At 47.3% G+C, this 16,025-nt stretch overlaps 1 protein-coding gene across 1 annotated transcript in view; it reads left to right on the top strand.

Moving 5' to 3' along the window:
- The window catches only part of PLEKHM3 (pleckstrin homology domain containing, family M, member 3), a 72,865-nt gene that overhangs the window by 3,300 nt on the left and 53,540 nt on the right, over nt 1-16,025 (top strand). The window contains exon 2 of the mRNA XM_010160547.1: nt 8,916-9,851. Within this exon, the coding sequence (XP_010158849.1) occupies nt 8,916-9,851 (936 nt within the window). The remainder of the gene's footprint in view (nt 1-8,915; nt 9,852-16,025) is intronic.

The raw sequence follows: 16,025 nt of genomic DNA, 5'->3' as shown, positions 1-16,025 counted from the left end.
AAATTGACAGATGAAGAAAACTCTTGGGTGTCTTCTGTCTGCAGCAGTGCCAGGTATCTTAGGGCCCATCTGTTCCACAGTTTCTCTGAGGTCCCAGCAGCAAGTCCCATTGCTGTGCTCAGTGCTGCCAGAAGTGCAGGTCTCTTCAAAATAGTTTTTTACACAAGAGACCCATGATCAGGTTCTGGGGTCTCAGAGGTGAACTGAGCAAGGGAAGGAAATGGATTAGCAAGAGTGGCTGAAGAACATCTCTCAGTACTCACCTGAGCCCAGCAGCAGTCGGTACCTCTGAGGTGTTCAGCCTACACTGTTTCTATTGCTTTTTGCAAAGGTGCAAGGCATTTGTCAGTGCTTGCTGTGTGCCCTCCAAGAGCCTTTCTGCATGGGAAAGGCAGGGTACCTTCTTTGAGGAAGGAGAACGTCGGTGGTCTGAAAATGCACTCTGTTAAGTTGTTCCCTTCACCTGTTCTGTTCTGCGGCTGTGCAGGTTTTAGAAGGTAACCATGGGATTTTTTTCCCTCTGTGTTTACAAGAGAGCCTGTCATAGAGTTTGCTGCTGCTGCGAGCTGAGCTGCAAAGAGAAAGGAAAACCAAGAAAATAGGTGTTGCAGCTCTGCGTATCTGTGACTGGTAATTATTCTCCACAAAAGACCAAAAACAGCATTTGAAGGTAGGCTAAAAGCTGCTGCGGTGGTTAAAGGGGACACAGTGGCCACAGCCTGTGGAGATATCCCTTTCCAGGGCTTTAATACAGGTTGAAGGAGTGCATATGAGATACTGAGAGTGACTTCAGCCACTCCTGTCAGTCCTGATGGCGGTGAAGGACTTTGCTTTGGAGCCTGCAGAGGTCTCCCGGCCCTCCGAGGCCGGCCACGTTGCTGCATAGATTAACTCTTCACACATGTTTTTTCCTTATCTCCGTAGTATATTTATTACTATGAGCTTATCTGTTCCTGCTGCTTGCTTTTTTGTAATACAAATAAAATGAAACTGGATCCTTTCCATGTGCTGTGAAAGAAAAGGATCTGAAAGGAAGCTGTGCCTTTTGGGACACTATCTCCCTAGGCCTGCTGGTGAAATAGTGTGCTAGAAATGAGCGCTGTTTGTCTACGGAGCAGTGCCAAGCAGTAAGTGGAGCTAGCAAAGACAGAAGTCGTAAGCAAATTCGAGGCAGGCTTTTGTATTTCTGGGCATGTGGCCTGGCAAACAAAGGGACAATGCTGCTTCTGTAGTACCCACCGAAAGCTTGCTTAGATTATTAAAAAACAATGTGTGAGCAGGTATCTTTGATAGTGATGTGGATGTTTTCATTCGAACACGGTCACTCCCGGGAGTGTGGGTGCTATAGTACTTTTCCCAGGAGCTGTTTTGTTTGCCTGCCATGCCTGTGCACTTGGGGAACTCCAGAGCTGTCATTGTGCTGAGCACCTGCACACTGACAAACGGTCCATACTGCAGAAGGCTGGCGCCTTGTGCCCCTCTCTGGCAAACAGCTATGGAGGTCAAGCAGCTGAGGCAGCCCCATTGATTTGGCATTATGCTCTGTCAGGAAGCGGAGCCTACGGGGTGTTCGCAGCATTGTGGCATGGCAAAATAGATATATCGGAGGAAGGTGACTGCCTTAAAGCTCGTCAACATGCCTAAATTCTGCTGTGATGGAGGCCAGGATTTCACTTCCTTCTTTCAGCTGACTGCTTTAAAAAAATACCTTTTCTTCCCCCTTCTCTTCACATGTTTTTTATCTGCCTAGGAGCCTAGCCATTGTTTCAGGCACTTTGAAGGTATGATCTTGTACTCAGGGTTTATGCAGGGGATGTTTCAAGGGAAGCTTGGGGACCTTTTCATACAGCTCTCGTACGCGTTACTTATTTTTCTAGTGTGTTTTTAGGGAGGTGAGACATCTAAATCAGTATTCATGAGCAACACACCAATGATGCACAGGTTGGGGACTGGGGGTGATCCTTGACTTTGGAGGATCAATTTACAGTGCTGCTTTTGCTTATTCTGGTGACCACACAGGCTTTATGTCAGGGTGTTTTCTTTGTTTACCAGATACTCTCACCTTCAGGAGCAGCAGTGATGGCTGGTACTAGCTCTGTGCCTGTGGCATTAGTTTGTGCAGCATTTAGGGGTGCATCTCAGTGTGGTGATGGGTCACAGAACAGCAGACAGCAGTGCCATCAGTTGCTGCTGTTGTCCTGCTCAGGGAGGAGCTGCAAAGACAGCTAGATGGAAAGGGCAGGTGTGGCAGGTACAGGAGCTGCTGTGGAGGTGGCCAGAGATCCTGAGAGTTGTGAAATATTGGAGGTGTGATATGCAGCCTTCGCACTTTGCCTCCAGTGATGGCCAGGCAAAGCCTAGCTCCTGACCCATCTACAGGGAGATTTCTGAAGCCTCACTACCATTTGTGATTTTGCAAAACACCTCTATAGCACAGTTTTTTGTCTGTGGTATGTAGAAGCTACACAGCCAGGGCAGCAGACCACGCGGCCATTAATTGCCACTGGGATGGCAGAACATTATAGGTCTGTGATGTTGTGCAGAAGATAATGGAGCTGTCTGAGAGGCAGATGTGCGGAAACAACACTTCTGCACCTTCCCCTCTGGAGAGCAGGAAGCCTCAAACCACTTGGAAATAATCCCAGAGGTATCAAGCCATTTGGAGAACTGATGCCCCTCCTGTGGCCAATTTATTTTCGGCATTAAAAGGTAGTCAAGAAAAAGGTAGCTGTACTGCAGAGCGTTGGGGCCTTTCAAGATTTGATGAGGCAAAAACGTGTTCAAATAGAATGCGAGTTCGATGCCCTCGGCTGGGGGTGTCTGTAAGTGCCAGGGACTGTCTGTGCAGCTAGTAAGAGGTGTAGCCCCTTCTCCCAGGAGATTACAGCTGGAATACACCACACAGTAAGGATAAGGAGGGGTGAGATGTGAGGCGCTTTGCCCAGGCTCAAATGGGAGTATAATTTGGATCCCCTGACTTCAGTTCATCTGCTGAATGATACTTCTTCCCCTCTAAACCCCCTGGCTAATTTGGGGAGTGCAGCACTTGTTCCCTACAGGCTCGCTCCTGATTACACCTTGGGCTTGGGGATGCTCCAAGCTGGAAGGGCCATGGGGGGCTGGCAGCGAGCAGCCGCAGCAGAGTGGGCTAGGCTGGGCAGCTGCCTCAATGGAGGGAAGCATGACTTACGCCACTCCCTTGCCTGGGAGCCTGGTGGGGGCTGTAGGATGATGGAGAGGGGAGTGTGGTGGGAGGCAGTGGGAAGGGGTCACATACAGGGGATAAATTCACATTGCAGGAGGATTACAGTAAACAGCACTGATTTTGGTTGTGAAGCTGTTCTGGTTGGGAGGGTTATTCTTTGTGGAGATTTTTGTTCTGGAGTTAGGACACTCCATAAAGGTAATGAACAGGGTTTTCACCTCCTGGGGCAGTGCTGATTGCTTCCAGTGATGTTGTGATGACTTTCATAACTGAATTTTCAGGTTAGTTGCTGTTACTGCCTTAGTGGTGTCAGCTAACTCTCCTAATGTGAACTGATCCTGTTTTCATAGCTTTGACAGTCACTGTATACCCTTTCTTCCTTGTTTTTAAAGCTGAATTGAGAGAATTTATATAAAGATCAGCAAATCCATCTTCATTTGACACTCACTTCTTTTGCAAGTGCTGCTGCATTATCCATCTCTTAGCAGGCTGAACCCAGCTTCCTCCTCCCCTTCCCCCTTGGCACAGGCACTGTGTCAATATGCACAGGGTGCTGGTGGTCTGCTCAGCGACTGCTATACAAGTGTTCGACTTGCTGCAGAGGAGCAAAAAGGACTGGATGGAGTGCCTGGGCAGCCAGGATCCTGTAGAATTCAGCAGAGTTTCTCCTCTGTTTCTTGTACGATGCCACACCTGAAAGACGTAAAATTGTTTGTTCAGGTTCTTCATCCGTCTGTTTAGGCAGTTCATTCACTGAGGAGTCTTTTTGGTGAACAGCTGTTGCTTTCCCAAAGCCCAAGAAAGGTGAAAAAGAGTGAATGCCCTTCTGGTGGGGAGAGATGCTGTTTCTTTATATAAATTAATGCAAACTGCTACCTGTTTACAAGTCCCATTGCTGCAGTGATCCCTTGAAAAGATGTGGCATTGGGAGAAGCAGCCAGATTTGGCTCCAGGACAGCTACCTGCTGGAAATTGTGGTTTAATATCAATGCCATTATTTCAAGACCAAGTAGAATCAGATACACTTGCCTGAAAGATATACCTGCAGAGCCAGATGGGAAAATAGGTGGGAAGAAAAGACTATTTTTAAGTAGGAGGGAAGTGGATATTGTGGATCTGAGTCACGCTGTCTGAGGCAGTTTGTCCCTGATGTAGCCAACCCCACCAAGCTGATGACTATCCCAACCCAAATTGAGAGCGTTTTAGGTCCCAAAGGTGTCTGTTGAGTTCTGTGGAGATCAGAGAGAAGGACTGTTGACAAAAACTCTGTAACTTACACTCATCCCTTACTAAGCATTAGTGAAAACAGAGAGAGGAGTGACACTTCAAGAAACAAGCCCCTCAGAAACCAGGCATCTCTGCTCTGCTCTTTTCCAAGTATTACTGTCATCAGAAATGCTTCAGAGGTGGAAAACAGGACAAGTTTTCCTGCAGTACCAAGAGGGACGCAAGTACAGTCAGTTGTTCAGGAGCACGTATCTTCTGGACATGATAAGACAATATTTGGGCTTCCTCTGCTGCAGTGCTGGTTGCACCAACTGCCCCAAGTGTGGGGAGGGGTAGGTGTGTGCTCGGTGCAGCGTTCCTGACCAGGACAAGCGGGCAGTTCCCAGAGGATAGGAGAGATGCTGAGGAAGATATTGCCCTGTCCCCATCTACTGAGTCTCTCTTTGTTTCCTTCTGCATCCTTCCCCCTCTTCCCTTGAAATTGTAACCCAAATGGCTCAGATGTGGGCCATTTACTGTGATTATTTCCCTTTACTCTTCCTCTATTTATTCTTCCTGTCTCTGTAGGGAGGAAGAGAGATGCAGTTTCTGTTTGGAAGGTGATGGAGAGATGATAGCATTTGCTCTCTGAGTGGAAAGGTATTATCTGGTACACTGCACGTCGAGGAGATAAAGGAGCAGAGCTCCTTTACAACCTATCCAGGTTGTAAGGCGTGTGTGCAGCATATGGATTCAACCTGTCTCTGCCAGCATCTATTGCCCTGACCCAAACAATATGAGGCATTTGAATTTTAATCAATTGGCTGCTGGTTCTGTCCCAGTTAGAGTGAGAGTCAGTGAAGCCGATTAACAGGAGATGGGAGGGAAGGAGTGGGACGAAGGAGGGAGAGGGGGGTGCCCCTGTGAAAGGCAGGGAGAGATAACCTTTCTCTAACTCAACAAAGACAAGCAAACCTGTGTGCAGATGAAGGAGGGGTGGCTGGGGGAAGGTTACGAGTCGTCTTATTATGGAGAAGCTTGAACTGTCATCTGTACCTGATGGAAGCGAGAGAGATTGCAGTTGGAGCTGCAGAAGCGCTGCCTCCCTGATTGGATTAATAGAAAGGGAAGATGACTGTAGAATGGCTGTCCATTATCTGCACTACAAAGGGATTAGTGTGGGTTTCACAGAAATTAATGGCTTTTGAGTTAGCGCAGAAATACTAATGAATGTCAGGGCCAGAGATGTAGGGTGAACAAAATTGGTTCTCTTTTAGTGTGTGTGTGTGTATCTGTCCATTTGGGCTATGAAATGTGCTTTTTCTTTACTATTTTGAGTTTTAGATTAGGCTTTCAGTTTTCCTATTTAGCTGAAATACTCTTGAGTGGCTTATTTGTTGACAAGGTATAGTTGTATTGATTTCTTTTCCACCTTTTCAGACCTAGTGCCAAAGTAGCAATTTTTTAATTGTTGTTATGATTTTACTCATATATGCAGGAAATCTTTGTAGGTAGAATGCTTTGAACATGGTGTTAAATGCAGGCTCCATTCCAGGTAAGTGGGTGATGTGGGGAAGCTGAGGCTGAGCTGGCAAGGTGAAACCCAAGTGTATCCTTTTTGTTAGTGTGGATGGGAGGTAGCATCCTTCCCCATTTTTTAACCCCCATCAGGTTTGCATACTCACATTAGGTCTATCAAGCGATTAATTCACATGTATTATGTTTAACTGAAACTTGTCTACTTAATCCTTATAAATCCCTAAAGTTGTTTTCACTGAAGGGCTAGCCAAAGCTTTTACGCTGTTGCTGTCCTGAATCTTCTTAAAATCCTCTTCATCCATATATGAAAAGTCTCACGACCAACCACAGCAATGCTTTCAGCCAAGGATGGGAGCATCTAGGACTGCAGGTTACAGCCCAAGTTCTGCTTTCTTAACAGTTGGTACTGGAAACTCTGGATAGTAACTAATTCCCTCAGATACTTGTCTTGACTCTCCGGGTGCCCCTGGGAGGGTAGTACAGACTCACCTATTAGCTGGCAGTGGTGAGACAGCTTGGCCAGCAGTCCTGGCCGTGTTAGCTGGGAAGCCCAGTACAGGCGGGGATACAGTGACTCCTATACAGACTCATCTTTGGCTCTTCCTTTCCAGCCTCCATCAAGCCCAGATGCTTCTGTTCTCTTAGCTCTGCGCTGAAAACATCCTGGGTATATTCAGAGGTAGTTATGTCTAAAACGTGTCAGCGCATGGCTTGTTAACGTGAGTGGTAACTGGTTAAGCTGAGACACTGAAAATATTTTGTGCCTGCAGCTGCCTGCCCTGTCCCTCTTTCAAAGGTTGTCAGCCTGAGGGCAGAAATCAGGAGTGAAACAGCTCCTGTGTTGCTGCGGTTTGTAACGCTGCGTGTTAAGGTCACTTCGTGCTGGTTTTGTTTCAACCTAATTGTGCCGGGCAGTGGATGAGGAGCTGTTCCCAGGTGGCTACCCTGTTCCTGTGTTGGGAATAGCAGTCTCCAAGGGAGATGGGTAACTGGAGGCAGAAACCTCTTCACTTGTGTCTGTTAATTCTGCCAGTTTGTAAGTCCAGACCCATCACAGATACCCTTCCTGGAAAGGTGAAGAAGAAGTCAATGGAAGAAAGAATTTGTTCCTCAGGGCTGGGTTGTTTTGGGGTGCCAAGTGCTGCAGTCAGTGCTGGAGCATGACAGTGAATGCCGCTGAGTTTATACAGGGACGAAGAAGAATTGCATAGAGCCAAATGTCCAGTCCCAGGTGGAAAATATAATGTTTGCATGGATTAATGATGGCTGAAGTGATACAAATTAGATTGGAACAAATTTTTCATGGAAACCTTTTTTAAAGCTCAGAAAGGCTTTAGATAATTCCTTTTAAATTAGTATCACTTTGGTGCCTGGAGTGACTCACGTATGGCTGGTTTTCTGGGGACAAAGAAAATGCCCCTGGACTTTGCTGTGGGCTGAGGCCTGTGAAGGGGTCTGCTCTGAAGCGCTGAGGCGCTTAGCTATGTGTGTTGGAGTGTGCGCAGGCCCTTCTCAGCCTGGAGAAGGGAAGGCTTTGGGGAGACCTTATAGCACCTTCCAGTACCTGAAGAGGCCTACAAGGAAGGGGGAGACCCACTTTTTACAATGGCCTGTAGTGACAGGACAAGGGGTAACGGGTTTAAATTGAAAGTGGGGAGGTTTAGATTAGATATCAGGAATAAGTTCTTTCTGGAGAGGGTGGTGAGGCACTGGCACAGCTTGCCCAGAGAAGCTGTGGATGCCCCATCCCTCGAAGTGTTCAAGGCCAGGCTGGACGAGGCTTTGAGCAACCTGGTCTAGTGGAAGGGGTCCCTGCCCATGGCAGGGGGGTTGGAACTAGATGATCTTGAAGGTCTCTTCCAACCCAAACCATTCTGTGATTCTATGATTCCTTTTCATTTTGGGGTACGTCTGCTGGTCCTGAGCCTGGCTGTCATAAATCAGCCAAGATCCTTGCCAGTAAACGGAGCTGTGCAAAATGTCTGGTCCCGGGTCGTGCTGAAGCATGGTAAGAAGCTGCTGTGTCTGGGTGCAGTTCTCTGTGGCCTGGGTATGGCTGGGTGCCAGGTGCAGTGCCCAGGTGCTGGCAGGGGTCTGCTCCGGCCTGTTCCAGATGGTTCCAGCAGCAGATGGGCCCTCCCAGGCAGAGTGCCTTTCCCAAAGGGCAAAGCATGGCACAGCCCTGTGAGGTGTAAGGGAGGGAGTGTGAGGAGCAGCCCAGGGTCAGAGAGGGAGGAGGAGAAGGAGAAGGTGCTGCAGCGCTGAGGCAGGGATTCCCCTGCAGCCCTTTGGGGAGATCATGGTGGAGCAGGTGTCTCCCCACAGCCCCGTGCAGGACCCCATGCTGGGGAAGGTGGGGATTTCCTGAAGGAACTGTGGCCACAGAGAGCTCATGCAGGAGCAGGTTTATCCTGAAGAACTGCAGCCCCTGGAGAAGACCCATGCTGGAACCGGGGAAAAGTGTGAGGAGGAAGGAGCAGCAGAGAGGAACTGACCACAACCCTGTGAAAGCATGAAGTTGAGCCTGGGAAAGAGGGGGTCAGGACGGGAAGGTGTTGTTTTAATTCTCACTGTCAAAATCTATTTTAATTGACAATAGATTACTTGATAATGTACTCTTCTGGACTGGGTTCTGGGAGATGTGGTGTTGTGTTGCTATGTCACTATTCTCCTGGATAATGTCAGGAAATTTGCATTGCTTCTCTGTCCCTCTGTTTCTCCATCCCCTTTTTGTAAAGGGTTTTGTTACCTTTGAGTAACAATGTGCTGTATTCTTGTTGGCTCAAATGTAGTGTCAGCTCTTGCGTCTGATAATTATAACCTATTGGATGAAGACTATGTCTGTGATCCTTCCTCCAGATGTATCATGTACGAGTAGGAGAGATGTACAGGCCAGAATGATGTAGCAATTTGAAACGATTGTTTAAAAAAATTAATGGTATTATTCTCATTTTGTTTCCTCCAGAACACAAGCCAATGTTCCCAAATATTCTGAAGAAGGGATACTTAGAAATCAGAAGAGACAATGACAGCTACTGGCAAACCTGTTATGCTGAGCTCTCTCCGTATAAACTGTACCTGTATTGCTTGGACAGCAGTGGCAACCAGACTCTCCCCACCGTGTATCCACTCATGCATTTTCAGAGAGTCACAGTTACTGGTTGCATTGAAACCAAGGTGGTGGACGCTGTCCTGTCAGACAACTCTCAGCTACAGCTGAAGGCCGAGTCCTCATGGGAGGCTTTGGACTGGGGACAGAAACTCTGGGAAGGAGTGCGTGCTTCTGTGCCTGCTTTCACGAGACAGCAGGAGAAACTGGAGAACGTGCCAAAGCCTGAAAATAACAGTGACCTTTCTCAAACTAATGGATTGTTGGAGAAGCCAATGGAGCTCTTCCTATCCATGAATTTGACTGAAAACACTAAAGAGTACCAAAATATTCTCAAATCAGGGACTCTTTACAGGTTAACTGTCCAGAACAACTGGAAGGCATTTACTTTTGTCTTGAACAGATCTTATCTCATGGCATTCCAACCGGGTAGGCTTGATGAAGATCCCCTGCTGAGCTACAAAGTCGATGTGTGCCTGTCTGTCCAGACAGATACTCAGGATGGCTGTGACTCTTGCTTTCAGGTCATTTTTCCTCAAGATGTCCTCCGCCTGCGTGCAGAGACCCGTCAGAGAGCCCAGGAGTGGATGGAGGCACTGAGAGCAGCAGCCAATGCTACTCGCAGTTTAACTCAGAACCCACAGGTCACACTTAGGAACAAGCCTGGAGATCGGCCCTTTGGAAATGATCTTAGGAAGAGCAAGCGCCAGTCTGTGACCACCAGCTTCCTGAGCATCCTGACCACGCTGTCTCTAGAGAGAGGGCTCACAGTTCAGAGCTTCAAGTGTGCAGGTAAGCAACCAGTGTGCAGCACCTGCACCCACTCCCCTTCTGCAGGGGGAAAAAAAAGTCACTTGGAAGAGCACGGATGTGTTTTAGAAGCACATAGGGGTTCCCCGTGTGGCCATAGACAGTTTGGTGTGGTAGTCTTTCTTTGCTCTCTGTAAAATATGGAGAAAAGCCTATGGGGTATTTAGGGGCATTTCATGAGCAGTGCTGAAACATCAGATCCTGTTCATGTAACATACAGCACACATGGGCTAGGGCTGCCTTACAGGGTGGCTGAGCTGTTTTCTTGCTTCAGGACACTGGAAAAGTGGTCCAGAATCAAAGGGGTTTGAATTCTGGGTACAATGTAACCTCCCAACTTCTAGCAGTTTTGTTTCCTTTTATTACTGTGTCACCTCCAAGTTGTTTTTGGAGCTCGGTTTCAGCCCTGGGTCTTCTGGGGTGACTCCTCGAGGTATATATGCTTCCCTGAAACACCATCGTTTAGTGACGTGTGTTCTAGTGCTGAGGTTCAGGCATGAGCTTATCTGCTCTGTTCTTCCCTTGAGGCATAGGTGAAAACATGACCTTAAGCCTCTGCATCTAATTGTAAATCTCAGTTCATTTGACTCTACTCTGAGGCAAGAGCATGATTTTATCCAGTTGGGAATGAAGTGAAAATAGAGAGGACACGTGTGAATGCAGTTCTTTGTCCTTTTACTTCATCAAAGGCACCTTTATGGAGCAAATTTGGGAACATTGTGCCTAAATTGTACTCTGTGGCTGGCTTTAGTTATGTTCACTTGCAAATTGTCAGCTGTATCAGAAACAGCTTTTCTGGAGGGTTTTCTTCTTGTTTTGGGAGCTCTGAGGGTCCTGTGTTCTCCTCACTCTGTGCTGGGGTAGAGGGGATGTCTGAACGTGGGGATCTCCTGTGGCTCTGGAACCACACATGGCTCTGGGGGAGCCCAGGGGCTGCTGGCTGGCATGAATCCCTTTCCTGGGAGACCTGAGCCCCAGAAGTACTGGGTTGCCCTCAGAACTGGCTGTGGGTGCAGCTGGGTCTGTCCCTCTCTGGCATCCACCCGCAGGCGGTGTTCCTGCTCACCTCTCCACAGTGCATGGCACACATCAGGTAGCTGGAGCATTGTTGAGGGTTGGCCTCACTGCACCTAACAATTTGCTCACAACCTTGGGGCTGAACCCAGTTCTGTTCTTGGCCACAAACTCTGCAGTTTGACCTCATGTCAGTGTTTTTCTGGCGGTTATTCTGTGCCAAACTACTGCAGAAACTGGGCCTACTGGGCAATGGTCATGTCTTCCCTTCAGGGTTAGTTGTGAGAGTTAAAGCTGCAGGGAGACTCTGGGAATGGGCCAGGTAAGTATCTCCAAGGTGGATCCAGCCCAGTGTGTTATCCAGCAGGCAGCCTTGTGAAACTCAGGAAGACAGCAGAGTCAACATCCTTTCTTTAAGATCATAGAATCATAGAATGGTTAGTGTTGGAAGGGACGTTAAAGATCATCTAGTTCCAACCCCCCTGCCATGGGCAGGGACACCTTCCACTAGACCAGGTTGCTCAAAGCCACATCCAGCCTGGCCTTGAACACTTCCAGGGGGGGGGCATCCACAACATCTCTGGGCAACCTGTTCCAGTGCCTCACCACCCTCTCTGTGAAGAATTTCTGCCTGACATCTAATCGAAACCTCCCTGATTTCAATTTATACCCATTGTCCCAGGCGACATTAAAACTCTATTCTTTTCTCCTCATTTCTTTAAATTCAAAGGTCTGTAGTAACTTGTAATTTTGCTTCATCCTCAGACTGAGGTCCAGGAGAGTTTCAAGTGAACATTCCCAGTGACCTCCTCAAAAATAGGATCAGGCCCTGGGATGGCAACAAAATGCATGTCTCCAATGTGAAATAGATTTGGTAATATACAGTATGGGACCAGACTTTCTGTGGGAAAGGGTGGATTTCCTCTCCCAAACATGGGGTGATTCATCTGCACTCACTCAGGTATTCCCTACAGAAATAGGGTGCTCTGACCATGTCAGCATTGTATGGAGTCTTTTCCTGGTACATGCGACGCATTCCCAGTGCTCCTGTGGTCTCCTTTTAGTCTGCAAAACTGAACAAACCCTCTTGTGCAGGGGAATGTGAGTTGTGGAGTCTGTGAGAAGCCCCAGTACCGGAGGATGGGGATGCATGGCACTTATTGTAGGAATGGACCCTTCGCCATCTGCCTGAGACACTTGGAGTTGGTCTTTGAGACCAACTGGAACTTGTAGCTGCTACCGTGGTGCAAAGAAATGAATGATTGTAATTATAACTGGGAGAAACAGGGGAAACCTGTCTGGCTGAGAACTAAGTTCGTGCAGAGGAGGCTTTGGAGGCAGACCAGCAAGCTGGGACTCCGGGTACCTCGCTCCCTGCAGGCAGTTTGTGCTGTTCCCCGGCGTGGGCTGCTGTTTAACCTAAGGGGCCTGCTGTTGGTAATTACAGCTTGCAGGCATTGAGAGCGGTTTTCCCCAGGGCTGCTGGGAGGGGTAAGCTTGGAAAAGGATGAGGAGGGGGGAGGAAGAAAAGTTTTGCTGTGAATTCTTCAGCCATTTAGTGCAAATTCCTGTAATTACCGTCTTTGTGTCCTGTCCCAATGGCACATAATACAGCAGAAGCCTTTCCTAATTGAGACCTTACAGGAGGTACAAATCCCTCCTTTGTTCGGCCTGACAAATTAGTGCCAGAAAGTGGCAAGGTCCGAGTGGGAATCAAAGGCAAGCAACACAAAGATGGAACTTAAGGCTACAGTAATAACCCTCTCTAGTCCCGCAGGGGTGGGAGGGAAGGAAAAGTAATGACCAATGAAAAATGAAGGGTTTTTTTGTTATAAATTCCCTTGACATGACAGCACCTCAGGGCTGCTTTATTTATTTAGGAAAAGTGATTAAATAGTAATACAACAGGGCAGACCATTGTCTCTGGAGCTACCCCCCTTCCTACAGACCCCTGCTGCCTTGGCTAATTGATTGACAATGAACCTCTGATAAAGAAGGTTGTTGGGAGGACCTGATGGGGACAGGTTGGTTTTTTGGTGGTGTTTTTTTTTTTCTCTTTGCAGTCTTTGTGGGGTTCCCCTCCCTGTTGGTGTTTTTTTTTTTGTTTTAAATACCCTCTGCATCCCCCCCTTCTGTTTCTCCCTCAGTAAAAGCTTTTCAAGGGACTGCTCCCAGACAAACAGCTGACACTCACAAGCAGGTAGGGCAAGAATGTGAGTGTCTGCGCCTGGCTGTTGACAAGTTTATCTTGCAGTCTGACTAGCGCTTTTCAGCTCGTGATACAGGCCGGGGCGGTGGTGTCAGATGTAGTCATGGGGCAGGGGCAGCAAATTGTTGATACATTGGAGTCAGAAGGGCAACTTGAAAACAGTTTTCTTCTGCTTCATCAGCAGATACAAAAGCTTTTGCCCACGTTTCTGACTCTTTGTCTTACTGCAGAGGGCTGGACATTATTTCTTACAATTTCCAAAAATGAATTAACAGTGTATATATATATAATCAGTAATTATCCACCAGTTAACAGTGGAAAGACATATTTTTATAAACCCTTCTACGTTTGATGCCATTATTTATATTTTTGGCTTGGAACAGCAATACATTTTGGAACGTGGGGTTAACTAGAAACTGCTGTCACCGGAGTGGCAGCCTCCTCTGTCCCTTGGGTGTTCGTAGAACTGCAGGCTTGATCTTGCCCTGTTGCTGGAGTACAGCGGTGTTCCTGTGAAAGTGTTTGGGGCTCTAAGCAGGAGTGGCATTTGTGAGCATGGATCTGCTCATTGTGAGACTTTGGAGGGACCTACCCCTTGGCTTCAAGGGGATACGAAGTGAAAGTTGGTTGCAAGTCCAAGCTGGTAAATATCAGGGTTTATGATTTGTTCTTTAATATGTAGGAAATAAGAGACATGCATCATGTCAGGATGATCTGTATTCATTTCACCTGGATTCAAGAGAAATCCCCAAACTGTTCATGTTACATGTTTGGGATGAGGTGACTTTCATCGAGACGTGTTTGGCAAGTGCAGCATCTTGCAGAACAGCGGTAGCTGGTTGTGAGTACTCCAGTGTCTGTCCTGTCTCCCAGTTGGGCAGTCCTCGGGCTCCTGGGGAAAGGCAGGCATTTCTCCTGGAGGTACTCTCCTGGAGGTCTGCAAGGCGCAGATGTCCCCAGCTGCCCTTCACTACTGCTGTTCCCTTGGCATGTGTCTTCATGTTTCCATAGATGGGGAAGACAAATGGCCTCTGCCCTTGCCTCCTGTTTTTGCATAGCTCTTCTTCTTTCGATGTCTCTCTTCTTTTTCACCTTTTTTTTTTCTTTTCACCGTTTTGTTTTCTCCCCATCCTTTATTAAAACAAACATTTTCTCAGTGAAGTCAGCTGTGTCTGCCAGGAGCTCTTGTTGCTTAGACAACAAGTCCTATTGGATGTGGGAGTCTGCTTTCTGCAAAATGTGCTCTGCACCCTTTTGTCTGTCTGTCTTTCCTTACTCCTCTTCTGGGGTGCCTTCCATCTTTTCCTCCCTGCTTTCTCCATGTCTCCTCACTTGCCATAAGGATAAATACTGCTATTAGGGCTCCACTGACTTGGTTGGCTGAGTGGAACACGAGGTGCAGAGAAGCCAAGGGTAGTAAATGGTATTTCCTGAGCTTGCAGCCCTGTCGAATTGAGCGGCTGGTGGAAAGCAGTTGCCTTTCAAGGAGTCATTCTGAGTCTAGTGCTGTGATTGTGTGTGGATGGGGAACTGTCCAGTGCAACATGACCAGCTCATGCAGCCCCTGCTCTAGCTCACCCCACTGGTCTGAAATCAGCCCCTGCTGTGGTAAAAGCAAAGTTCCTTTTTTTTTTTTCATTTAATGAAAAGGAAGTATTTTCCTAACAGCTTGCAAGCCTGAAAGTGGGGGTTTTTTTGTTTGTTTGTTTTTTTAAAAAAGGAGTAAAGATTAGCAAGGTGTAATACTGACTTGGTTCAACTTCTCAGAAAGCCAGCCCTATAGCTGAAGCTTCTTAAATCCGGATGGTTGAAAAGCATGGATGCTCCTTCAGTGAATTTACTAAATACTTTGTGAACTGTCATCACACCCAGCACCTATTTGTAGCACATCACTGAAATAAAAATACTAGGAGACAAATCTTAGCAAACATAGCACAGTAATAACATACTAGAAGGTCCTTTGGAAAGTTGTCAGCACTCTTGTCAATTTTTACTGCCCAAAACCAATTGTTCTCACCTGTCCAGGGCTTTTTAGGGTTGTGCTTTGTAAGTGCTCTGTGTATTTTGTGCTTGGTTTCATTTCAATTGATCTCTTTGTTCCAAGTCTTCAGCAGCTTTTTGCCTTCCATGTATTTGAGACTCAGTAAAATCCCCCGAGAATGTGTTTTGCACTGTAAAGGTTTTATTGTTTAAGTATTTTTATCTTAGACCATAGTCATCCAGTCTTGTATGTATCTTTCAGGCCCTGTTTCTATTGATTCCAAAGTATAATTTCCACTGCAAACAGTGGTATTTCTAAACTCTTATTCTTTGTTAGCCAAAACCAGCTGAGCAAAAAAGCGTTGTCCATGGCTAAATTAGTGTTTAGAAAATACACCATGTCTGAACAAGGCCTCTGAGTTGTTGCGCGGAGTCCACGGAAGGTTTGCAGGCAAAGGTGACTTGAATTTGTGCAGCAAGGAGTACTTTAATTCACAGTGGACCTACGCGTTTCAAAACGCAGAGTCGCTGGTCCACAGTGTTTCACCATGTGACAGCTGTTCTTTGGGGAAAGATCAGAAGGTACCATGTGGTCTCTCTTTTACCTGCTTGAGTTGATTAAACCTGTTATCAGTGATCAGTTATGATCACAGAAGCCATTTCATCTTCAGCAGTAAGGTGAGCGAGTTCTTCAGTTTTAAGATGGCTTGACTAGGGGAAGTGGCAATGAAAGCTTTGTCTAGAAATTAGGTCCTTCGCCTTCCTGGCTCTGGCTGGCACCTTTGCAGAGTGGGGTTTTCCCCTTCATAGGATTTGGAGTCAGCCCGCTGCTGCCCAGAAGGGCAGTTTAGCTGAGCACTTGGCCAGTTCAGTGCCTGCCCTGCACCCTGACGTCCACTTTGCAATCCTCAGCTGGTGCTTTACTGACTTCAGCCCTGCAGGCCGATACGAAT

This window comes from Eurypyga helias, unplaced genomic scaffold (assembly GCF_000690775.1).
Source record: "Eurypyga helias isolate BGI_N326 unplaced genomic scaffold, ASM69077v1 scaffold1901, whole genome shotgun sequence".
NCBI classification, from domain to species: Eukaryota; Metazoa; Chordata; class Aves; order Eurypygiformes; family Eurypygidae; genus Eurypyga; species Eurypyga helias.
The sequence above is the reverse complement of the archived record's forward strand: the minus strand, read 5'-3'. Positions and strand labels throughout refer to the sequence as shown.